This window comes from Gymnoscopelus microlampas (assembly GCF_963454915.1).
Source record: "Gymnoscopelus microlampas genome assembly, chromosome: 10".
Taxonomy (NCBI): Eukaryota; Metazoa; Chordata; class Actinopteri; order Myctophiformes; family Myctophidae; genus Gymnoscopelus; species Gymnoscopelus microlampas.
In genome coordinates this window covers 29,174,591-29,200,063 of record NC_139947.1, presented here as the reverse complement: position 1 = coordinate 29,200,063, position 25,473 = coordinate 29,174,591, and the positions used below count along the sequence as shown (strand labels likewise).

The following is a 25,473-nucleotide window of genomic DNA, read 5'->3' as shown; positions in this document are numbered from 1 at the left end:
CACATCACTGTATTGTGCCAGGCCAACACGTACTTTGTCGGAACCAATGTCCAGGCCGTCAGTGAAGCTGTGGATGAACTGCCGGACCTTCTGAAAGTTATCTGCGCCGATGCTCCCAGAGCCATCCACTAAGAAGACGATGTCAGCCTTGGTGTCTGTGGTACATACTAAAGAGCAGGGACAATTCATTTGTATTTTGCATCACAGATTTCATTTAGATCTACTTTCTTGAATGGTCACTTGACTGTTCAGAAGAGAATGTTTAATCGGTACAAGGAAATTAGTTAGTGCATTCATCTGAGAATCCTCCCCCCATGTAAAGCGTCTTTGGGTACTTGTTGGGTTATTATTACTAGAAGTTCGGCCGGCTTCGCCGGCCTCACATCTAGCGCCCACGTCCACGTAGAGACCACTTGGCAGCGCCGATCACTGGCGTAGCGTCATGAGGGCTAGTGGGGCCATGGCCCGGTCAGTGAAGATTTGCAAAATGAATTCTGCTCCGACAACAATAGACACAGCCGGCGGCCGCCAGTGACGTTACTGAAGTGATACATTGGCTGGGCCATTCACACCTTTTACAAAGCTAAAGCTGGCTACTCCTGCCTATCAATGGTCCAAGTGTGACCTGTAAAGTAGCCTATCGTAGTCTGTAGGACACATAAGCATGTCCTAAGAGGAGTCCAAAAGAGAATGGATCCTGGGAGTCATGAATTAAATTACAGAGGTGAGTAAATAACTACATGTGCTCAAGTACTGCACTTTACTGGATATCTATCTATCTATCTATCTATCTATCTATCTGTCTATCTCTCTATCTCTATCTCTATCTCTGTGTATCTCTCTCTCTATATATATATATACATATCTAAATGGCGAAATGGCTGGGGGGAAATGGGCAATATATTGTTATTTAATATTGTTATTTTATTATGAGTATTAATAAGTTATGATGATTAATTATATCATATGATTATAATATTTGATTAAGATATATGATCTTATAATAATCATGGGGCATGTATAATCATTATCGAATAAGCAAATAATAATACAATGAGTCATCATACATTTTTTCGGTGGCGGGTGTTATACAGAAATGTGGGACCCTGTACAGTCTGGTGAAAGTGGCCGCTGTGTGTGTGTGTTTGCGACGTGCGTGTGTCACACACCTACCAACGGAGACGTTGTGTATTGAAGTAATGTTTCGGTGTTGGTGGCGGGTGTTATAGGGGAATGTGTGACCCTGTAGAATCAGGTCAAAATGGCGGTGTGTTTTTGTGAGGCGCGTGTGTGCGCGCGCGTACACACACACACACACACACACACACACACACACACACACACACACACACACACACACACACACACACACACACACACACACACACACACACACACACACACACACACACAAAGGAATGTGTGTGGAAATGGCGGCTGTTTTTGTGTGTTTGCACAACAGTGCATGTGGACACAGGAATGGTGAGTTGGACGCGTCTTTTAATGATCAGAACACGCACAGTGCTGCACACACACACACACACACACACACACACACACACACACACACAGACACACACACAGACACACACACACACACACACACACACACACACACACACACACACACAGGGCCGGAGTGGGACTCCAAATCTGGCCGGGAGATACACGCCCACCCAGGCCACCCTGCGCGCGCGTAGCGCGCGCCGTTTTTTTTGGGGGGCCCTTTTTTGGGGGGGCCTTATTTTTGGGGGGCCTTACAAAAGGGGGGCCTTTTTGGGGGTTAAAGGTAGGGGGGAGGCCCGCAGCTGCACTGAGCTGCAAGCAACACTGACTGCATTGAATTGAAATTGACTGTGGTTGGCCTGGCCTGTGCTTAGGAGAGATTTTTTTTTGCTGCATCACTTAAGCGCCGCGCTGGCTGTGGATGGCTGGCCTGACCTGATATTTTTTTTTGATGCAAAAAAAAAAAAAAAAAAAAAAAAAACATTTTTTTTTTATTTATTTTTTTAGGCAGGCCACTAGAGGGCAGGCCACCGGGAATAGTCCCGGTCCTCCCGACGGCCAATCCGGGCCTACACACACACACACACAGAGACACACACGCACGTTGAAGTTATTTGCGTGTGCGCGCGCACACACACACACACACACACACACACCTACCAACGGAGGCGTCGTGTATTGTAGTGATGTTTCGGTTTGGGTGGAGGGTGTTATGGAAATGTGTGACCCTGTACAATCTGGTGAAAGTGGCGGCCGTGTGTTTTTGCGATGCGTGTGTGTGCGCGCGTACACACACACACACACACACACACACACACACACACACACACACACACACACACACACACACACACACACAGGAATGTGTGTGGAGATGGGCGCTGTTTGTGTGTGTTTGTGACTGACAACAGTGCGTGTGGACACACGAATGGTGAGGTGGAGGCGTCTTTTAATAATGAGAGCACACACACACACGTTGAAGTAATGTCTTAGCAAGTGAAAGAAATAACAAAGTAATTACCTGTTGTTGCTGCTGATGCGCGAGCCACACGAAGTCGCGTAGCGTTGCATGTGCGTTGGGCCAGGTTGTTTTTTTTTGGTCCCATGGCTGCGTGCACAGTTTGGTGTGGTAAAGTTTTGTGTAGACGCGCAAGGCGTTCGTCGCTGCGACTGACTGATGGCTCCAGCCATAGATAGATGTAAACACTACAGCAAGCTCTCTGGAATGCCATTGTCTGGAAACTGCTCTTAGCGTGACAGGACCAATGAGAGTGAGCGCTTTCGTTGTTGCTAAGATACGGTGCATGGCACACGGCGTCTCTACCCCATAGCTTGTAGATCTCTCACACATGATTGGCGTAGGCTGCGTTGCCAGGTCTGACTTTGTGTCTAAGCAATGGTCGGCTTGTTTTTGCGCGCCTTTGGGCTCGTTCGCATAGTGCGCACGGCAGCGCTTGTTTAGCGTACGTCAGCGCGACGTGGCAACGGACGTGGCAACGTGAAAGGTGATTGGCTGGTGAAAAGAAAGACCCGGACGTGAATTTTGTGTTGGCGAAGTGATTTGCATAAGTATTGGAGCATAATGCGTTTGATATTAATTGTACATCCTGCAAGTACAGTGATGGGATGCGAAGCAGCTGGTTTGACAGGCAGAATATTGAGGAATTTTGGGGGAAAATGTGGAGTTAGTTGGGCCATGTGTCTGCTTGGCCATTGAGGCGATACACTCGTGTACACTCCATGACTGTGGCCGTCAGTTATGGTAGCAAGATTATTATTCAAAACTAACTTCACCATTAATAATTTGTGTTGACCTTAGGAAGCTTATGAACACATGTAATGAAACAGATTGAGATTCATGTTACACACCACATAGACAGAGACAATAGCCAAGCTCACAGGAGCTACAGTGTTCTCGTCAATCGACATAGCCAGTGGAGTTTGACAAATTCCAGTGCATTGTGAGAGTGGCTACTATCCATTTGACTATTACTGTTTTAAGCATTTATGTTTTGGTATCACCATAGCTTAGAGAACAATTTACATGATGATATAGTGGTGTATGGCAAAACGATGGCAGAGCATGACTCGTGGCTGAAGTGCATCCTAGAGACAGGCAAGTAGTCTGGACTGAAGTTCAACAAGGACAAGTGTGTGTTCAGGCAATGCAATCTGCATTTCCTGGGACATGCGGTCTTCTGTGTTTCTAGTGAACTAGGAAGTTGGTCCACAGTACCAGGCTGCTGATCAGCACTGCCCAAATTGGTGTGACAGGCCAGCAAATCGCTGTTGTTAATAATACTTAATTGGCATGTATTTGTTGGGTTGACCAGCGGGACGGAAGGGTTGGGCTAAGATTCTCCCTATTCTGTCTCCCTCCCTACCTCCCTCTCTCCTCCTCTCCTGTCACTCTCCTTCTGGAATCATCTGAGCTTGTGTTCAATGTATTGCTTATTTTATCAATTATGCACAGCTGCATCTAATCCCCTCGCTATACTTATGTCATTTTCTTTTATTTGCCTTGTAATGTTGTAGGCCACTGTATCTATCTAATTAATCGTAACATTTTCTCTCATGTACACAATTACAAAGGATAAGAAAAAGTTGAATTGTCTAATTTGTTACTTGCTGAGCTAAACCGAACCTCTAGCCTTATTACCTGTCCGTTCGCTTGTGTCTAAGCGCTAGTAGTCTAAACTCTTTCCCTCTCTCTCTCTGGTCCGTTGATCATTTCATTGGAGATTATTTCCTATATGGGCTAGCCTACAATAGCCTACGGCTTGGAAGCAGCAATCACATTGATCTTGAACTTGGTTTTGGACCCGGACGCTACTTCCTATAGGCCATGAGTAGTAAGCAACGGAAAATTATGAATGCAATGTTGGAAAAAACCCAACTATCTCTCTCGCTCCCTCTCTGGAAAGCAATTGAATGGACTCGCTAGTGTGGTGAAAAGCTGGCACTATATTCTCTCTCTCTCTCTCTCTCTCTCTCTCTCTGTCTCTCTCTCTCTCTCTCTCTCTCTCTCTCTCTCTATTTTTTAAATATATACTTTATGTCTTAGATAGTGACACATTCACAACAACAAAAATAAATTACAATAACAAAAACATCTCACCTATGTCCTTGAAGCAGACTGCAAAAGAACGTTCTGCACAGTCGTAATCATGCCATTCACCATTAGAATCCATGACTGTACAAAGCCCTGGTCCATTGTTTGGTTGTCCAGAACCCCATTTCCTGAAATTCTGTTCCACTGCGTCTCTGTAAAACCGTTCACCTGCCAGTGACCATCTCCAACTGATGTCACCATACAGGCCTATCCAGGCTCCCTTAAAATGAATTACACATAAATAATCTAATAAAGGTAGTTGGTATGGCTTAACAGTTTACCACAGAAGTTACTGTGATAAAGACTATAGACTGGGCCTAGACTGTGGCGTCGCGGTCTAGGCACCCTGGTTGAAAATCCTTAATAGCAGCGTGCCGCGGGTTCGCGTCCCGTTCCCGACGGCCTTTGCTGCATGTCTTCCCCCATCTCTCTCCCCATTCTTCCTGTCGACATACTTTCCCTGTCCCTCTCAAATAAAATAAAAAAATACCAAAAACAAATCTTAAAAAAAAAAAAAAGACTATAGACTGATTTAGTTTTAGGTTAACAAAAACAAACTGTCTATCATGTTTTGTTTGGGATGTAAAATGTAGTCTTTGGAGGGATACAGATTATGGATACGGAGTAGGGGAAGAAAAAACAAAAGTAGGCAGCTTTTTTGTCAGGGCAGAGTGAAACTGCAAAGTGGGATGTCTGATCTGCCTTCCCTCTCTTACTTGACTCAATTCAATTCAATGTAAAGGAGCTTTATTGGCATGAGAAAACATATATTGCCAAAGCAAGTGTCAAAAACATAATGTGTATAGAGGTAGTAGCTCTCTTGACTTACTACATACAGAATAACTCCTAAAAAATAATTACGAAAGGGTCCAGGTCCAGGCACATACCACATATAGGCTCTAATGCAGTCTGACAGCACGTCGGGTTTGAATCCCGATCCCGACGACCTTTGCTTCGTGTCTTTCCCCGTCTCTCTCATTGTTTCCTGTCTATCTACTGTATAGTATACTATCAATAAAGGCAGAAGCCCCCCACCCCCCAAAAAAATATATATAATTAAAAAAAACAGGAAATAGCATATAATGTAAAAGAAGGCAGAAAAGGGAAGACATTTTTAGACATATTTACATAGTTGGCATCAGGATTGGCCAAGCTTTGTAAGTCCACCATATCATTTAGTGTCTTTACGTCCTCCATGCTGTCTATAGTAGCCAGGTCTGTGAACATCTCCCTGCAGTATTGCTGAGCATCAGTCCAGTTCCTTTTTTCATATACAAAGTGGTACTCACGAGTGTGACATAATGAGAAGGTACACAGCCCTAGGATAAGAAAATATATACAATAGAATATATACTTAATTGTCTGCATGTCTGCATATCTGAAAATGTGCATTAGACTTCATGGAGGTGAAAGTAAAAGCAGCCGAGAATAGAAACACCATTAGTGACAAGAATGCAGTATTGTTTGATTGTGCATGGTTTGGTTAATATTTACCATAGAATAATCCAAAATATTAGCAATTTGGCCCAGTTTATCTGATAGTCATGACTCATATTGACAGTAACACAGCAGACTATTAATAGCACTTACCTGTTATAGTCACAATGCACAATAGAGCTTTTGCCTTCATCATAGTTTCTCTACTTCTGTCTCTCTGTAGGTGACTGTACACCGTGCACAGTGTTATGATAACTGTAGTTGGTTGAGGAACATTTGGCTTACATTATCTGTCTGATGCAAATTGACTAAATGAACAGAGCTGCTTCTAAACGCACAACAGTAGGTCTACTCATTTTGGTTACATTTTCCCTACTAAGCATTTGCATGAATTCAGCTTATTTTTAATTAATTCATGTACAGTATTTGCTTTATCAGAGGTTTTTGGGGCAGCCACACCTTGGCTTTGTAGCCAGGAATTAAGAATAAGTTTAGGCATGGGATTAATTACTTAACTTTAGATGAGATTAGGCACTACTGATAATGGTTTGACAAAAATGTATTATTGAGAGCCATGTAATGACCTGACCCTTCATTTGAAGTCGACTGGATAGAGCACACATACTGTACTGATTTTAAAATAAAATGCAGTAAAAGATTTCTTGTGGATTTACCCTTTACGTTAGGCCCATCCTTTTAATCTGTATCTGCTGCTGTGTGTCCAAACGTGTGCCTTTGATAAACAGTACCACCCTCACATAATTTTGTTATACTCAATGCCGGTATATGGCATCTCTGTATTGTAGTTGTCTCTTTACTCTTCCTCTCTCGTTATATCTCTGCTGTATACTAACACGCTGCTAACTCTGCTGTCTGGCTGTGTAAACTGCATGTTTCTAATACCCAGGGGTCACGCTAGCTAACCTCACTGAGAAGAAGAAAGAGAAATTTGGCTGGTTCTCCCAGTCTACTGAAACACAGGGTAAATGTGTGTATGTGTGCCTTCTTCTGCGTATGTGTTTTTATGCATGCTTGGATACGTCAGCACTCATGTACATGCTTATGTGTATTTTGTTGGAGTATCTGCGACGCATGTGTATTTGTGTGTACTGCGTGCGTGTATGTACATGGCATGCACATACTGTATGTGTGCATGAGAAAATACATGAGTGGATAGACGGTTCATCTTTTGAGTGCTAGCATGTTTCCCTGCCTCTGCTTGCTTGTGCTCGTCATATTTGCATTTACAGTATCATAGGTCATTGCCATCATCATCTTCATCACCAGGAGGACATGTATTGTTTACTTTAGTTACGCCCAGTCAAGTGTTTCTGATATATATGAAACTGCAGGCATTCCCTGACAAACAACAACGGAAGAACCACTGCATTACTGAATCAACAAGCATTTGCAACACCTGTAGTGTATTGTAGGTTTCTCAATTATTCACTTCTCATACAGTAACTTTTTAGAAAGCTACTGTTGTTCAGACTGTTTGTCGTTTTCTCTTTAATGAGACAGATAACATAGTTTATGGAGAGAGGGAAACACAGGTGAGAAGACATTGTGAAATTCAGTCCTTAGCAGTACAGTATGGATCCAAAGGAAGGGTGTTATTTAAGCTGCTAAATAACACAGTTTAGACAGGGTGAAGTGATTAAAGGACCCATGTGTGAGATCTTTCCTTGGCATCATCACTCATTTGTAAGCAATGTTGTATTGAATCCCTTCTCTCCGTTGCAGTATAATAAAGAATATTTTGATGCATGTTGCAGTATACTATAAAGGATATTTTGATGCATGTTTGTGATATGCAGCTGTGATTATGATTGTGTGATTATTTATAGTAGCATGTAATTCTATAGGATGCAAACCTTTAATAAATAATGTCCCTAATCTTTTTTATTTATTTTTTAAATAACGAAATAAATAATTTTGGCTGGTCTTTTTTGTCACAATATATTATACACATTGAAACATGTAATCTTATATCTTAGCCGGTTGCTATGTGTTCTTATAAATTAGAAGGGGCCAGAAGATTTAGATGATGCTTAAATGTGCTATACTTCTTTCTGAACGTCCCAACCATCTGGTATTTCAAAGGGGACATACATATGATTTACCACCCCACTGGAAAATGTATACAATTACTTGCAAATCTATAGACTTCCCATTTTCTAAACTATAACATTCTTCATTTACGGGTATTTGCCAAACAATATATTTGGGAATATATTCTGGGCCCCGTAAATAGTAACCCATATATTTTCTATAAAATACAGTATATATGTAATGAAATACATGATGTCTCATGTTTCATTTCAGTATGGGATAAGGTGCAGGTAAACAGTGACCAGCAGTACCATCATCACGTCTCACTCTGCTTCCTGTTTTTTTGTGTGATGTCACAGCGAGCATGCCCACTAGTGACACCGAGTCGGTGAACACGGAAAACCAGAATGGAAAGAATGACAAAGTCCCCTGCTGCGGCCCTCTCTGGTGAGTCCGGCATTTGACACGTGCATTTTAGAATATTAGCCTCAGCAACATGTAGAGGAACCTACAATGACTTGAAAGTGCCTTGCTCAAGGACCACTTTGACAAGAGACATAGCTAAATAGTTAAATGTTACTCTAACCATTAGTGATGTGCAGGTCAGGTTTCTTTTTTTTTTACCGACCCATCTGACCAGAAAAATATGTTAACTAGAAAAGTGTGTTCCTCGGAGCACAGGTCTCCGCCAGGGCAGGTAGCTTAATTGTGGGCCAGTAATGTTTCACGGCAATCGGACGCTGCGTTCTTGATTTGAGGCATTTTATCCAAAACTATGGAAGCCAATCTTAGCCAATCAACATGGAATATGCTAAATCTGACAGATCCTTCTAGAGATGATGTGTACCGATTGCGATCGGCATGACAAAATTTGTAGGAGTAATATACATTTTTTTTGTGCAAAAATCGGCCTCCTGGTGGCGCTATAACAGCCACCAGGGGCCATTAATAACAAATAGCGAATAAGCATCTTTGTTTTGTGCATATTTGCACTATATGGGTTCCCACCTTGTCTATTTTATGCGCTCTGATCTACTGGGAACTCTTTATTTGTAATTTTTCCTAGGATTCCTTATTTTACTACCACTACCACTACCACTCTCTCTCTCTCTCTCTGTCTCTCTCTGTCTCTCTCTCTCTCTCTCTCTCTCTCTCTCTCTCTCTCTCTCTCTCTCTCTCTCTCTCTCTCTCTCTCTTCCCCTCCTTCTCCCCAACCCCACTCTCTTCTCACTAATGCTTGAACCGTATGTTAAACTTGTAATAGACTCTATAAAATGATTGCCTTTAACATAATGACCCTCTTGTTCCCCCCCCAGTCAAAAAATTACTAAATCCAAGTACAGGTTAGTATGGTGGTGGATCATTATGCACACTGCTGCATGGTGGACCCATTCCCTATCTGTCATTAATTGACTGAAATCCATTATCCATCTTGCATGGTTGATTTTTTACCTTGTATTAGCAGTGCTCTGTTTCTCCAGCAGTGTGTGGACATTTTTATTCCCCTTTTAACCCTCCCAAACAACCTTTTGTGTGTTATGTTATATTTACGCCTAAAATGATGTTTCATTTTCCTGGGCAGTTTGACTAGGACCTCAGAGTAAGACATGACGTAGTTATGAAGCATCCTACAACCACTTTGAGTGAGGAATAGGAATTATCTGTTCTCTGTTGAGAATGAATGGCAACAAAATGGAAATGATAAATATTTCTTGTACACATTTTCTGATGGTTGCACTACGCATCCAAGAGTATAGGCCTATATTTACATAGTTTAAAGAAGGAATAATTGCATAAATGACATGCACTACTCTACAGTATGTGAATCAAACACAAAATATTATCACATGCTGATAAACTGATAAATATCTCATAAATGCCATGCCATGATGCTACCAATTCCAGGTAAACAAGCGATTTGCATGAATACAGCCTGTTTTGCATTAGTTCAAATCACGCTGAGTCTTGGGGAAAATTATATTTCTTCTATTATGAAAAGTTTATGGGAGCCACACCTTGGCTTTGTTCTGTTCACAGTCTTATGAGTGCTATAATGTTACAATAAGCGTGTAACATTGATGTGTGTGATAGCATAAACTCCTGCAATAACAGCAGTGGGAAACAGATGCCACTTGTCTGCCACTTTGAATATTGCAGAGAGTTGTGATTGTTATGTATAAACAATATGGACATTATGGTTATACTTCGTATGCCAGTTATCGTTGCAGTGGATAGGCAACAAGGCAGACGATTTGTTATCACAAAATCATACGTACCAGTTCAGATACAAGAGATATTATATTTCTGACTGAACAAGATTTTTGGCTTGGTGTTGTCACGTGTTCCCATCCCATGCAACAAATCTGTCCTTTAGCATGTGCAAGAGAATCACACAGCTTTCCCTTCAATTTTTATATTGTTTTCACTTCTGACAAACCTGTTCTGGCTTTGTGAGTTTATCCTGTTTTGTGTCACAACTCCTCCATTATTGCTGTTGATCTCCATTCTCACCCAAACTCACTCCGAGGTTCTGCTTTTTAATCCACACTCCTATTGACAATGATCTGTATATATACTGTATCAAATATGTGAACTTGTGCATGTAACATTTGTAACATTATTGTGCCTGTGTCTTTGCTGTCCGGCAGAAACCAGCTAACTCCATTTTTCCGCTTTTGCATTTTTTCCCCATAAATCAGTGCTATTGAACACCCTTTACGTCTGTGTGTTGATTAAAAGAATATTGAACCAATGAAAAGTATAAAAAAGTGCTTCTGACAAAACCAGCTAACACCATTGGATCCTCAAACTTTCTGCTAAACCAGCTAAGTCGACCAAAGGGGGGTGGAGTTAGCTGGTTTTGCTGACTCCAGGCTTCACCCCCTTTTGACCTCCAACCTCATTGTGAGCTTGGAGGTCCATTTAGCTGTACTTATCAATGATGAACAAAACCTCCTAACTCCACTTTTTGTTTTGTTTTTGTCATTTCCTGAAAATGAACATGTCATGTATGTAATTATAAGTGTACATTTATAACACTTATAATTTCACAATACAAACACTTTCTGCCTGTAGATAACACGTATAGAATAAAATAAAATGACCCGCACACCATCTACACTTGCACAATAGGAACAACTTTATTTAAGCAACGTTTTGGTCAATAGACCTTCTTCAGGCATCTGTAGCTCTGAGCCGATCAGGTGTGCATAAGACTTTGTTGTTTCCTGCTTGTAGATAACAAAATAATCACAGTAAGACAATATGGAAAGTTTGTGCTACATGATAAGCTACCTCCTGGTTTCTTTCATTTCCCAGGGCATAAACATGATGTTCACAAAGGTTGGAATATTCAGGGCAGCTACGGTTGAAAATGTCTTCACATGTAAGTGTCCTGTACTCACTTCCTCTTCCCCCCCTACCTCTGTCTGTCTGTCTGTCTGTCTGTCTGTCTGTCTGTCTGTCTGTAAGTCGCCATTGGAGAAGGTGGAACCGTTTCTGTCGCAGGAAGTGCCGTGCAGCGGTGAAGTCTGTGTCGTTCTATTGGCTGGTGATCGTCCTTGTGTTCCTCAACACTCTGACCATCTCCTCTGAGCACTACAATCAACCTGCATGGCTCACTGAAGTACAGGGTATGTGAACATGTGTACAATTTAGCCATTTTGAAGACGCTCTTATCCAGAGCGACTTACAGTGAGCAAAGAAAACACAAGGTAATACATCAAATGGATCTAAACAGTATAATATTTAAAAAAAATCTGTACATTGAAACTATACACACTATAGGATGCCAGGTCTGTGTGTTTAACTTATGATCATTCGCATGGCTATGTCATGCTGCTGCAACACATTGTGTGCTGGTAAATCGACTATTTTCACCAGTGTTGCGTGCCGAAAATAGCACAGAAAATAGCTGATCTAAGCTCACTTCACGTTGTACCATGACACATTGTGAGCTTGTAGATGGGGCATTTCTGGTGCACAACACTGGTGCATGACAAAGCTCTCTACTCTTTATACTTGTTCTTTATACTGTTCTCTCGGCCCTGCTCACCTTGCTAATCCACACACACACACACACACACACACACACACACACACACACACACACACACACACACACACACACACACACAGACACAGACAGACAGACAGACAGACAGACACTCAATTAACATAAACAAATCGATGTGACATGACGTCACTGTTTCCTGTTTTGACTACAGATACTCTCTGTATCTAGTCGAATCCCTTATCACCTCCTCACTGCTGCAGCGTTATACTTTAGACACTGTACATTTTGTGCATAAACAAAACGGGATGACACCATCATCACCCTCCACATTTCCTTCTTCCACCTGAACTGAGCAACACTGTTGAGAATGCTTTTCAACTTCGTCATCAAATGCAGTGATCCAGGATCAAACACTGCCCAGTGCTGCTGGACTGAACTTCCTGACATACAGTATACACCCCATGTGGTGTGGCCTGGTACCAACACCACCGCCACACTGACTCTTAACACTTGAGCAACCCAGGGCTTTGTGCTCAGCCCTCTTTTGTAATTAATGTTCACTCACGTCTGTGTACCACACAGCTCAAAGCTGAGGAAAGCTCAGAGAGTACAATAACTTCTCTGCCTACAATGTTGCTACCAGCTGTATTGTATGTACTGTACATAGAACAGTGCGCTCCTTGGAGAGGAGCAGATCCCCGCCATGCCGGGTCGCCTACCCAGGACTGTGTTAATTGGGGGGTGCAGCCGCCTGGACATGAGGGAGCTGCGGGGGAAATAGAATTTGTACGACAGACGGTACAACTGTTCTTGTTTGTAGCGGCCCCTATGGGCAGAACTGAGTGCGGTTTGGAGGTTCAGGAGTATCAAAACCCTGTTTTGATGGTCATTGACACATGACTCACGTCATCATCTGTTCCTAACTTGTTGGGTAAAGAAATGCCATTTCGGCAACAAACAGTGACATTTGTAGCCTGTGTGGCATCCCCTATGGGTGTAAGTGCAATCGTTTTGGCTCTGTGTTGTTTAGAGACCCCTAAATGTGTGAGAATTGGAGGAGATGGGTTGATGATTTGTGTCATTTTTTGCAAAAGGGGACCCTTACACAAACTTTGGAAGCTAGTCATAACCAATTGGAATGGAATCTGAAAAGTCTGACAGATCACATGACTACAGAGATCATTTGTATCGATTTGCATGAGTTTTGGACAAAATCTGTAGGAGTAGTAACAAAAAGTGTGTTTTGCAAAATGGCAGAAAATATTGTCAGTCGTAAATGGGCAGTATATATGATATCCTGTAATCCAGGGCACTGGCATAGCGTGAATTCTAACGTTGACCGGGCCAGAATCTGTAACAGTACGGCTATAGTTAAATGTGAAGCTCCTTCTGCTATAAATATGCATCCTTGCGTTCTGCGCGCCTGTCGGCGGCCAAAACGGTTTTCAAATGGCCACTCATTTACAATTCAGCCGATTGCAAATGAGCCTCATTTGAAAACAAAGGCGACTTGCTGTGGTTGGCTACAACAGAAGAGGGTGAGGGGCTGCTTATGTTGTTATGTTGATTTTTAGTTTTTTCCCCTGGCGGATCTTGTCCTGCAGTTTGAGCAGACGGGGCAGGCAGGGTTTTACTGACCGGACCATGGCCTCGTTGGCCCTCATGACACTTCGCCTCTGATCCAGGGATTTATTGTACGTCATACGGTTCAAAGTGGGGCCAGGCAGACCCGCAGCATGCAAGTGAGGGGAGCTTGAGCAGACTGCCGACCAGATAGTCAACATCTGTCCCCTATATAGACCACCTTCAGAGGAGGGCCTCTCCTAGTGGGACCAGAGACGAGGGCGTGGCTGCACGACACAGAGTTGAACATTTGATGCCGATACATTTCAAGAGTTGCAGGGCAAAATGTGAAGCGTTCCTGTTACAGCGCCACTATGAGGCTGTTTTGAAGAATTTATCTTTAACAGTTTTTTATTTCTTTTGTCATAAACATACAAATCTTGTCACAAACATACAAATCTGTAATAATAAGAATAAAAAATATGCATTTATATGTAAGAGAGGGAAGGGAAGGATGGAAAGGGGAACCTGCTGTCTCGCCTAATGCTCCATCCACGGGTCTCCCCATCAAGTGGCACCTGTAAACTCTCGTAACAGTCAAGGAGGGGGGTCCAAATCTCCATGAAATTTTGAAGACCCTTAAGAATGTATTAGATTTTCTCGAGTTTCAAGAAATACATAATCCCCTTAATCCACCTGGTATAGCTGGGTGGAGAGTGTTGCTTCCATGAAAGGAGGATAAGTCTCCTCGCGACCAGAGATGTAAAGGCTATGATTACATGTGAGGTGAACTCTGTAACTGTAGGTGAACTCTGACCTTTTGTATAAAGTGAGTTGAATCTATGTGATATGAATGCTCTTTGGAAGGCTCATAGCCGAAACGCGTAAAAGCGTTCATTTATTGGTGTGTCCAATAAAGAAAGTGGAAATGTGAGTACTTTGTCCTCCATTTAATTGAAATTTTGGATGTGATACCTTTTTGGGATTTTTTTAATTCCTTATTTTGATATGATTACATGTGCTTTGCCTCGTATAGAACGGGTCTCTGGTGTAAAGCCAAATAGTGCACATGGGGTTGGGAGTGATTACTTTTTTAAACATCTTTGAGTAAGCGTTAAATATATCAGACCAGAACTAGGTGAGACTAGGGCAGGACCAGAACATATGTATTTGGTCTGCTGGTTGTGCTTTACAGCATGGACAAGAAGGGCTTATTAGAAGTTATGGATAATGACCACAGGCTGCTTGGCGCACCTGTAAAGCATCCTTTTAAGCATCCTTTTGTGTGTGTATCGGTGTGCACTTAGAGAAAATGAAATGAATTAAATAATAGCGTCCGGGGAGGAAACAGCCGTGGGGGGCCGTGTCACGATGTCTTTCAGCATAGAATCAACACGTCTGACCAATAGTTACATTTATTGTCCTTGCAAATGCTTCTGGGCCCGCAAAAGTCTTTAAAGAAAATAGCCACCTCACTCACCCTTAGCCCAATAGATAGAGAGGGGTAAAATAACCCGATTTGAAGAATTTGGGGTGGAGGTTCTTCCTTGGCCTGCTGAGAGTATATTGGCCCAGCAGTGCCTGAGACAAGACATACACCAGTACATCAACACACACACACACACACACACACACACACACACACACACACACACACACACACACACACACACACACACACACACACACACACACACACACACACACACACACACACACACAAATATGCTGTGTGTATGCTCATGCATAATACTCACATGTGCACACACATGCTTGCTTTCTGTCTTTCCAGATGTGGCCAACAAGGTGCTTCTGGCGATGTTCACTATGGAAATGCTGGTGAAGATGTACAGTTTGGGGCTGCAGGCTTACTTTGTGTCACTGTTCAACCGCTTTGACTGCTTTGTGGTGTGTGGCGGCATCGTAGAGACCATCCTGGTGGAGCTCGCCATCATGTCCCCACTGGGCATCTCTGTGTTCCGCTGTGTACGACTCCTCAGGATTTTCAAAGTCACTCGGTGAGTGGGAAAAGTGCATGTTCGCCTAGCTCAAAATAAGGAAAGTGAAAGTATTGACAAAGTACAACGTATTGATATAGTAAATAAAATAATAACTCATAACCTACTGTAGTATAAAGTATACATTGTATATTGCAATATTATGTAGTTGTACTTGTACTTGTCACACCTGGAGTTGTATCGTGGCACACTGTTTGGGAACCACTGACATACACTACTGTATATATGTGTATACTGTATGTGTGTGCATGTGCAGGATGGCTCATGGCTGTGTATTTTCCCGTGTTGTTCCGTTTTCCTTCTCTCCAGTCACTGGGCATCTCTCAGTAACCTGGTTGCCTCTTTGCTGAACTCCATGAAGTCCATCGCCTCGCTGCTGCTGCTCCTCTTCCTCTTCATCATCATCTTCTCCCTGCTCGGCATGCAGCTCTTTGGGGGAAAGTTCAACTTCGACGAGACTGTCACTAAAAGGAGTACCTTTGACAACTTCCCCCAATCCCTGCTCACCGTGTTCCAGGTGAGAAAGACCTCTTCTCTTCTCTTCTCTTCTCTTCTCTTCTCTTCTCTTCTCTTCTCTTCTCTTCTCTTCTCTTCTCTTCTCTTCTCTTCTCTTCTCTTCTCTATTGTGTTTCCTCATTTGAGACTAATAATGTTTATAACTCTGTTCCCCAGATCTTAACAGGTGAGGATTGGAACATGGTGATGTATGACGGCATCATGGCGTATGGTGGTCCAGCCTCCTCTGGAATGGTGGTCTGCATTTACTTTATCATCCTCTTCATCTGTGGAAACTGTATCCTCTTCATCGCGTGTGCATGCACACGTGTGTGCGCACACACACACACACACACACACACACACACACACACACACACACACACACACACACACACACACACACACACACACACACACACACACACTCACACAAAGGAATACAGATGCATGTTTCACTCAGTTCAGTTAGTCACTACAGTATATGTTGTCTAGTTTAAGGTTTTATGGGTTCTTTTCCCTGAGTCACACGACCAGACATCCTCCTGAACGTTTTCTTGGCCATCGCCGTTGACAACCTGGCAGATGCAGAGAGCCTCAACTCAGCACAGAAGGAGGAAGAGGAAGCCAAGAAGTGGAAGAACAGCACAAAGTACTATCCACTTCTGACACATTGTCGTAAATGCATGCGTGTTGGTGTCACAGCTCACCACAGCTCATTCTGTTGTTGGACGTTCCAAAGGTTTGAATAGTTGAACTGATTCAATTTTTGCTTAATTTTAGTTTTCTTCTCTCATGATTACTCTGCAGTGTTGAGAGCATAGACAAGAAAAAAGAAGATGAAAAAGCTGAGGACAAAGGTGGAGAGACCAAGGTGAGAGAGAAAGAGAGAGAGAGAGCGAGAGAGAGAGGATGGAAACTTGTGCAAGGCTTAGGTTTGTACTTAATGCATGGCTATCAACTGTATTGGTAAGTAAACATACACATACTGTAAGTCACTACTACTCATGTTCTATATACTATAGAATAGTTGTGGAGCTCTGACTTTCACAGCAGTGATACGGGATGTAACAAATTAACCCTTAGTGGTCAATTTCTTTACACTTTTGTATGTTTTTATATTGTAAAACGTTATTTCCATTAAACCCCTATTGGCATGTAGGTTCCTCCGGAGGATCTAGAAGACAAAGAGCCGTATCCTACTATGGACAACCCAGGTAAATGTGAATGTCTCTGGTTGTTGAAGGAAGGAAAAAAAATGTATATATACCAGTGAAAGATTATATCAAAAGTACCTTTGTTTTTGTTACACAGCATGACTTTAAGCCCTAGTTTATACTTTGTTGTACAACGGTGTGGCACAAAAATAACAGATCCACAAGCTCAAACATGTCACAATGCGACACGTTGTGAGCTTGAACTTGTGACACTTCCTGTTGGTGCCAGGGGCGACACCTGACGCGCTGTTGTGCTGTGATGGCAGCACTTGTGTTGACTTGAGACGGACTGTGTTTCCTCGCCAGGGTGTGCTGCTGATGACGAGGAAGATCTGCCAGAGGTTCCTCCTGGGCCCCGCCCCCAGAGGCTAGTTGACCTCAGCATCAAGGAGAAGACTCCGCCCATTCCCAAAGGCAGCGCCTTCTTCATCTTTAGCAACACCAACCCGTGAGTGACACACCCGATACACACATGAAAACATCCACACTTTCCTCCACACACACACACACACACACACACACACACACACACACACACACACACACACACCCACCTAAAGACAAGTGTAAACAAACGTGTGCTGACTAGGTCTCATGTTATTTACCATGATTTCGCCCTTGTACGTCACGCTGTATAAGAGTGTCTGATAAATGTCTAAATTGTAAATTGTATTTATTTATTTTTTCAAGTTTTTATGGTTATACATTTGTGAAATGGTACTCTATTTGAATTTATTTTAAGTGGACACGCATATCCTGTAGTGTACCCTATATGAAAGCACTGACTGCTTGTCTAATTGTCTGCATTTTCTCTGTGAAGAAGGAGGCAAATTCATTGCAGGCCTGGTGGATAGAAGTTCAGAGGCCACTGACACATGAGGCTTTGTATGCCTGTCAACAGTAGCAAACAAGGCACATGCGTTATTATTGTTTTTGGTTATTACATTTCTCAGTTCCAAATTATAAATGCAAAGTTTCTCTTCATAGATAATGAACATGGCAATTTATTTTTCACTACCTGCATTTCAGCTTATCGAAGCTTTCTTTGTACCAGTGTGATAGCCTGAATCAATATTTCACGAATGTTTTCACTGATAAACCATTTTGCGATTACCTCTGAGACAGTACTATCAAAGCAAACACAGGAAAGATCAAAGTTGTCACTACAACAAGGTGAAGTGAGACAAACACACTAGACTTTATTGTGTATTTAATTACTTTATCTCAGCCCATCACTCTCTTGCTTTTGCCTCATTCTTTTCCTCTCTCCTTTGATCTCTCTCTCTCTCTCTCTCTCTCTCTCTCTCTCTCTCTCTCTCTCTCTCTCTCTCTCTCTCTCTCTCTTTAGGATCCGTGTGTTCTGTCATAAGCTAATTAACCACCAGATCTTCACCAACCTCATCCTTGTCTTCATTATGCTCAGCTCTGTCTCTCTGGCTGCTGAGGACCCCATACGCAACTTCTCTGCTCGCAACATTGTATGTACCTTTTCACAGGCGGTATAAAGGATATGGGATTTTAGAGAACAGTTACTTTTTTAATGTGAAATTCATGTTGTTCTTGTGATCTGAGAGAAGCCTAAGAGCCTTTTGAAAGCTTCAGTGTTTTACATATTAACTCTATGCCTGCCAATGACGTATATATACGTCTTTTAATTATCAGCTGTTGTCCGCCAAAGACGTATATATACGTCATGGAAAAAAAGGAAAAAAAAAAAATTTTTTTTCAAAAATTTTTTATTTATTTTTTTTTTGCATTTTTTTATTATTTCAACCCTTGTCGAATTACGAACAGATTAGGAGCTAAAAATGTTCGAAGATTTGCTGCTCCATTCACTTCAATGTTAAAATTCAAACGGACAAACAATTCACTTTGTTTTTTGGTTTAAAACTACTGGTTTTGAGCTATATTGAAACATCAAACAACACATGTCAACGAGGTCAAAATTACCTCGTTGACATTTGTGAAACCACACCTGAATCTCATCTGTGATTAGAAACCATCTGGGGATCAATCATACTGGAGGAAAAAAATCTGTGGCTACGCGAACAGGTACCAAAATCATGGCAAAACCCTGGCAGAGGCTACAGACTGTTCTGAAAAAACTCTGGCAGGCAGAGAGTTAATGGACGCATGGAAGCATGTAGCCCAGCTGAAAGGCAGTAGAATCATAGTGACCTATTTTCTTTTCATAATACCTTTGCTTTTTTGCTTTGTTTAGTTTTTTAAGCTGCATACTGAAGTTGCTTTTCCAGATTTCAATTTCAGTTCAAATCCTAAATCTGTAGTCTTACTCTCAGGTCACAGGACTGTATACATACTTTATAAGATTTAATAGTACAATTTAGATGCTTGTGATTTTCTTGATACAGTTCTGTAAGTGGGATGGTAGTTATGGTCATGGGTTCATCACTGTTTTATTAACTACTATTGTCAAAATCAAAACAAATTGATAAGACAAACAAAATGTTGTTGTGATTGTCTGATGACTTGAACTTGTGCATTGCCTCTTGCAGATTCTTGGTTATTTTGACTATGCATTCACCGCAATCTTTACTGTTGAGATCCTGTTGAAGGTAAATGACCACTGTGTGCTATGTCGTGCTATGTAGTTCTTTAGTAACCCTTTGTACACTTGTTTCATTCTGATTACCTCCCCAGATCCTAGGCTATGCAGACTATGTCTTCACTAGTATGTTTACATTTGAGATCCTCGTTAAGGTAAACAAATAAGAGAAACTGTCACGTTTTACAACGGCAACGACCCACCACTTCCAAGCTTGCTGCACTCGGCCTCCCTCCCATCGTTTTTGCTGTTTTTGTCAGGGTTTTTTGTCATTATTGCTTTTTGTTGAAACAGCCGCCTGTCTGTCTTGTTATCACGATGCCTGTTCACCAACTTGGGGACGTACATTGTTTTCTTTGTCTGTCTCCTCCATCCTATCTTCCACTGGTTTTGTGTGGCTCTTCAGAACACATAAAACTGTTTGGTGTAAACGTTGTATTGGCAGGTGATTCTGCTGGGCCACTGCAAATTTCTGACTTCCTGTAGTTTATTTAGTAAAACAAAATTATTATTATGAATAATAATAATAGTAATAAAATTATTAATAATAAATGTATTATTAATAATAATAATAGTAATAAAAGTATTAATAACTAGAAAAAGTGCTCCTCGGAGCACAAGTCTCCGCCAGGTCAGGTAGGTTATTATGGCCTCCTGGTGACGCTATAATAGCCCAATGTGAAAAGGATGCCATTTATTCCTAGGCCTTGCACGGCAATCGGACACTGCATGCATGATTTGAGGCATTTTGTTCTAAAAATGTGTTTTGCTAAATTTGACCTGCTGGTGGCGCTATAACAGGCCTATGTTAAAAGGGTGGCATTTGTTCCTCAACATAGTGTGAATGTGCGTTCAAAGTTTAACCGTAATCGGACGCTGCATTCATGATTTGCGGCATTTTGTTCAAAACGGGCCACTCCTGCAAGCATTACATGTCAATGTTAGCCAATCAGGATGGCATATGAAAAATCAAACAGATCCGCCTTGATCACCTGACTATAGAGATCATGTGTACCGATTTGCGTGAAATTTGGATCAAATATGAGAATGTGTTTTACATAAGTCTGCCTCCTGGTGGCGCTATAAAAGGCAAATGTGAAAAATGCAGGGCAAAGGTTTGTCCTTGGCCTCTAGAGAGTGTGCATACAAAGTTTTACACTGATCGGTGCAGTTATAGGTAAAAATACGAATCGGCCTGTTACAGCGCCACCATGAGGCTGATTTGAACATTTTCAAATGGCATTTCTTCCTCGGCCTAATGGGAATGTGTGTGCAAAATTTCACGGAAATTGCATGCTGTGTTCATGATTTGAGGCATTTTGTTCGAAACAGAGCACTCCTGCAAACTTTGAAAGACAATTTTTGCCAATCAGGATGGAATATGAAAAATCTGAAATGAGCCGTTTCTTTTAATGACTACAGAGATACTGTGTACCGATTTGAGGGATTTTTGGCCCAAATTTGTAGGAGTACTGTTCAAAAAAGTGTTTTGCACAAATCGGCCTCCTGGTGGCGCTATAAAAGGCCCATGTGAAAAATTTGGAGCAGAGGTTCGGCTTTGGCATCCAGGGACTGTGTGTGCACAGTTTCGCTGTGATCAAGCCAACGGTGCCAGAGATTAGCTGTACACAGACAAGACAGAATGACACACACACGGACGGACGGACGGACGGACGGACGGACGGACGGACAGGGGGTAAAACATACTCTCTCGCCATGCCTTTCGGCCTGGCGGAGACAATAAATGTATTATTAATAATAATAACAGTAGCACAATAGCAACAGTACAATACTTCCACTAACATGGACACATTCCATGCAATGGGTGAAAGCCTCTTTTTCTTTTTCTTGAAAGTTCATATTTCTTGGACTATGGAAAGAAGACCTTTGCCCACTCTTCTTTGTATTTCTACCCCCTGTGTGAGCTGTAAGGTCACGCCCTGAATGCACAACTTTGTGTTTGATATCACTTCCTTTAGCCTTTTGCATCTGGAATCTACTCACTGAAACTGGAACCAACACCTTCAAAAAGCAAGAAACTGTTTTATTTCTCTCCTGTATATCCAACCCCCTTCTCTCTGTCCTTCACTCACTGCACTCACTCACTGCACGGTCATATACTGACCTACCCATCTGAACAAACGAATCGCATTTTTTTAAGGCTTATGCCTAAGCTTTGATCAGCTGGAGATTATAGACCTGGATTCATGGAAAGTGTTCATTATAGGGTTTCCCAGCTTAATCAGTGAAAGAAAAAGAAAACAGTGGAATAGCTCCGGGATAATGTGTCCTGTTGTCTGAATTTTTTTTCATCTATCATTGTGTGTGTGTGTGTGTGTGTGTGTGTGTGTGTGTGTGTGTGTGTGCACGCACGCACGTGCGCTACTGTAGTATACTGCATGTGTCTGGACTGTGCAGCAGTACTGCATTATTCTGCTGGAGTTTGTCAGGGTGTCTATGATAGCTTATACATCTGATTTGTCTGTATTCATTGCATTCTTGTCAAGTATTATTTTCTGTAGAAAATGATACGTATGCAATGTTTGAAATCTAATCTAATCTGATGTCCGATGGATTTGAGATGGAATTTGTGGTGTTCCCCAGTAGCATTCTTCATACATAAAGACTACGTATGAGTTTGGCATCACTTTCAAAATCTAATACTGAACACATTTTATTTACTTGCCGATGTACTTTTTTCTTGTGTCCTTGATGTCCTTTGTCCTCTGTCCTCTGCTCAGGTGACAGCGTTTGGGGCATTCCTCCATAAAGGGGCGTTCTGCAGAAACTATTTCAACCTCTTAGATCTACTGGTTGTTGGAGTGTCTCTAGTCTCCTTTGGCATTCAGTATGTATCTGTCAATTAATCAGTGAGTCAGTCAATCTCTGCACATCGTCACTGTCGAGCAGAAACCTTGTGGGCCTATGTCCAAAACCATAACTTTTCAGGAAATCCAATTACAATTTAGGCGTTAGCAGACACTCGTATCCAGAGTGACTAAGACGTGCGAGATCAGAGTAAGAAGCGTAAGCATGAACCTGTTCAGGGAAGCATTAACCTTCCAATGGATCCAATGTAGTTATTTAGTTACAAGCTCTTGTTAACTCTTTGACTGCCAGATTATTTTCATAATGTACTCACCCAGTGCCAAGCGATTTTCGAGCGATTTTCGTGTTTTTAGTAGTTTTAAAGTTGTCATAAAAGTTTAGATCCATATTTATCGATCGATTCACTGTGTGTTTCCAGAGCAGGAGTCTCTGACTATTGCTCCGGATGCAAAACATTGCACCCGGAGCTAGTGTCCCCTTCGCTACAGGCCGTTGGAAACACGCGTCTCCTCGGAAAAATGGACCAAAAAAAAGAACAGAGATACAGGCAAAAGAAAAAAAAAATGCAAACATGGAGTCGACGTGAACGGAATGACGTTAAATCCATCATTTCCGTATCCGTTTGTGCTACAGTTTTACTGCTCCCTTCGGATTCAAGATTAGACCGTGATCTTCTCTAAAATAACAATAATTACAAACGTGCGTCTAACGCGTCAACGGCCAAGTGGACAAACTAGCAATTGACTCGATAACGTGTCGACGGCAGTCAAAGAATTAATACTCATTGGTAAAATATTTATAGAAACGCACAGACAGACTTAATCACTTTCAACCTATTGTCCCGATTATGGACATAATCATTAAAGCGGCATGACACTGTCATACAACGTGATGACCAAACCTCCTATAATTTGAGAAACCTCTGTTTGTCTGTAGTGCGTGGTGAGGCCAAAAACGGTTCTGCCCGGTTCTCCTCAGTGGCTGGAGCAATTGATCTGAATTTGCACACAGCCATTGCCCATTACCATGTGCACGGAACTGCGAAGCCCGTTTTTTGATTTCACCACATCTCAGCTGTTTATTAGCGTTTTTGTGTAAAAGAATGTCACCATGGTTACGGGGCTGCCCAGCTATGGGACGAACTGCCTCCCGGGTTGCCAGATCATGTGCGTATATCCCCCCACGGGTATGGACTAGTAGAATGAATTTATGAAAAACATAAAAAGATGGAATATGGAGATGCAAGGTTTCTTCTGCCTGGCAGCGACGATATGAGAATGATTTTTTGTTATGTAGTAGTAGAATTATAAAGTGTAGTAGCATTAACAGTAATTTAATGCCGTCATCATCATCATCATCATCACTGTGAAGTGCATGGGAATCAGAAGAAACATATTGTTTGACCACTGACCTCTTTGTAGATCATCTGCTATCTCTGTGGTGAAGATCCTGCGTGTTCTGCGAGTGCTGCGTCCGCTCAGGGCCATCAATAGAGCCAAGGGACTCAAGGTAAGTGCAGGATGAAACCTGAGGGTTTGACATGCACTGGTGTTGAGTGAAACGCCTTAAGACATTGAAATTCTTACATGATCTTTTTTATGTGCCAAGAAAATAAGAAAGGCAACTAATAATTTGATTTAATCACGTGTGTGTGCATGTGTTGTGTAGCGTATCATCATTTTGTGTGCATTATCACATCCTCTCCTGTGTAACAGTATAATTGTTAACTGCAACGTCGAGTGAATTGCACCCACTCTTTTACTTTGTGACAATAAGGTTTGATTGATTGATTGATTGTATTTTTCAGCACGTGGTCCAGTGTGTGTTTGTGGCCATCAGAACTATTGGCAACATTATGATTGTCACCACGCTGCTACAGTTCATGTTCGCCTGCATCGGAGTGCAGCTCTTTAAGGTACAGATGGGGGTGGAGGGGTGAGGGCTTGCTGGAAGAGTATTATGTGGGACAGTATTTGTTATGAGTACAGGTGTGCCTTGAGATTCTGACTTGCCCATTGATGTTCCTTGGGCACATAAAGTTTGAAAATCCTCACGGCAGACTAAAGACTAAGAGAGAGGGTGATACCAAAGAAGGGAAAGATTAGAGAGATACACTAAAACAACTATTAGCTCAAGATCATAATATAATTGTATATTTATATATTTTATATTTATATTTGAGTGTAGTTCTGTCTTTCACTCTTCTTTCATAGGGGAAATTTTATCGCTGCACAGATGAGGCCAAATCCAGCCCTATGGAGTGCAAGTGAGTACTTAAAGGACCATGCCTGGGCCAATCACAGTTATTAAAATAGCTGGATGAGGTATCAGAAAATGGCTGCCTATTCTTTTAAATCAAACGTGCTCACCCAGCGCATACGCCTTAAGTAATTCCCCAACTTCCGGGTGCTTGACCCATAGAGCGTGCACATTATGCTGGGTTCACAACACTAGCGACAAAAGCTACAAAACGACCAAACGTGGTCATTACATGGAAAGGTACAAGGAAATGATATCACATCATGCTTTGGAAAATATTTGGTAAAAATCCTCGTATAGATTTCATTATCCACCCGCCATCCAACCGCATTAATTATACCATCCTATTTCTAGATCCGCACCAACCGTGTCAAATTATTATTATTTTCCTGACGTTAGTTTTC

General features: G+C 41.9%; 1 protein-coding gene across 1 annotated transcript in view; it reads left to right on the top strand.

Moving 5' to 3' along the window:
• The window catches only part of cacna1db (calcium channel, voltage-dependent, L type, alpha 1D subunit, b), a gene marked incomplete at its 3' end in the record, with an annotated part of 98,154 nt that overhangs the window by 48,814 nt on the left and 23,867 nt on the right, over positions 1–25,473 (top strand). The window contains exons 10-27 of the mRNA XM_084070447.1: positions 6,963–7,037; positions 8,467–8,554; positions 9,424–9,450; positions 11,579–11,739; positions 15,478–15,703; positions 16,013–16,220; positions 16,376–16,496; positions 16,736–16,850; positions 17,009–17,072; positions 17,361–17,415; positions 17,722–17,863; positions 18,764–18,893; positions 19,932–19,991; positions 20,077–20,136; positions 22,723–22,829; positions 24,232–24,319; positions 24,618–24,725; positions 25,024–25,076. Coding sequence (XP_083926573.1) covers positions 6,963–7,037; positions 8,467–8,554; positions 9,424–9,450; positions 11,579–11,739; positions 15,478–15,703; positions 16,013–16,220; positions 16,376–16,496; positions 16,736–16,850; positions 17,009–17,072; positions 17,361–17,415; positions 17,722–17,863; positions 18,764–18,893; positions 19,932–19,991; positions 20,077–20,136; positions 22,723–22,829; positions 24,232–24,319; positions 24,618–24,725; positions 25,024–25,076 — 1,888 coding nt within the window. The remainder of the gene's footprint in view (positions 1–6,962; positions 7,038–8,466; positions 8,555–9,423; positions 9,451–11,578; positions 11,740–15,477; positions 15,704–16,012; positions 16,221–16,375; positions 16,497–16,735; positions 16,851–17,008; positions 17,073–17,360; positions 17,416–17,721; positions 17,864–18,763; positions 18,894–19,931; positions 19,992–20,076; positions 20,137–22,722; positions 22,830–24,231; positions 24,320–24,617; positions 24,726–25,023; positions 25,077–25,473) is intronic.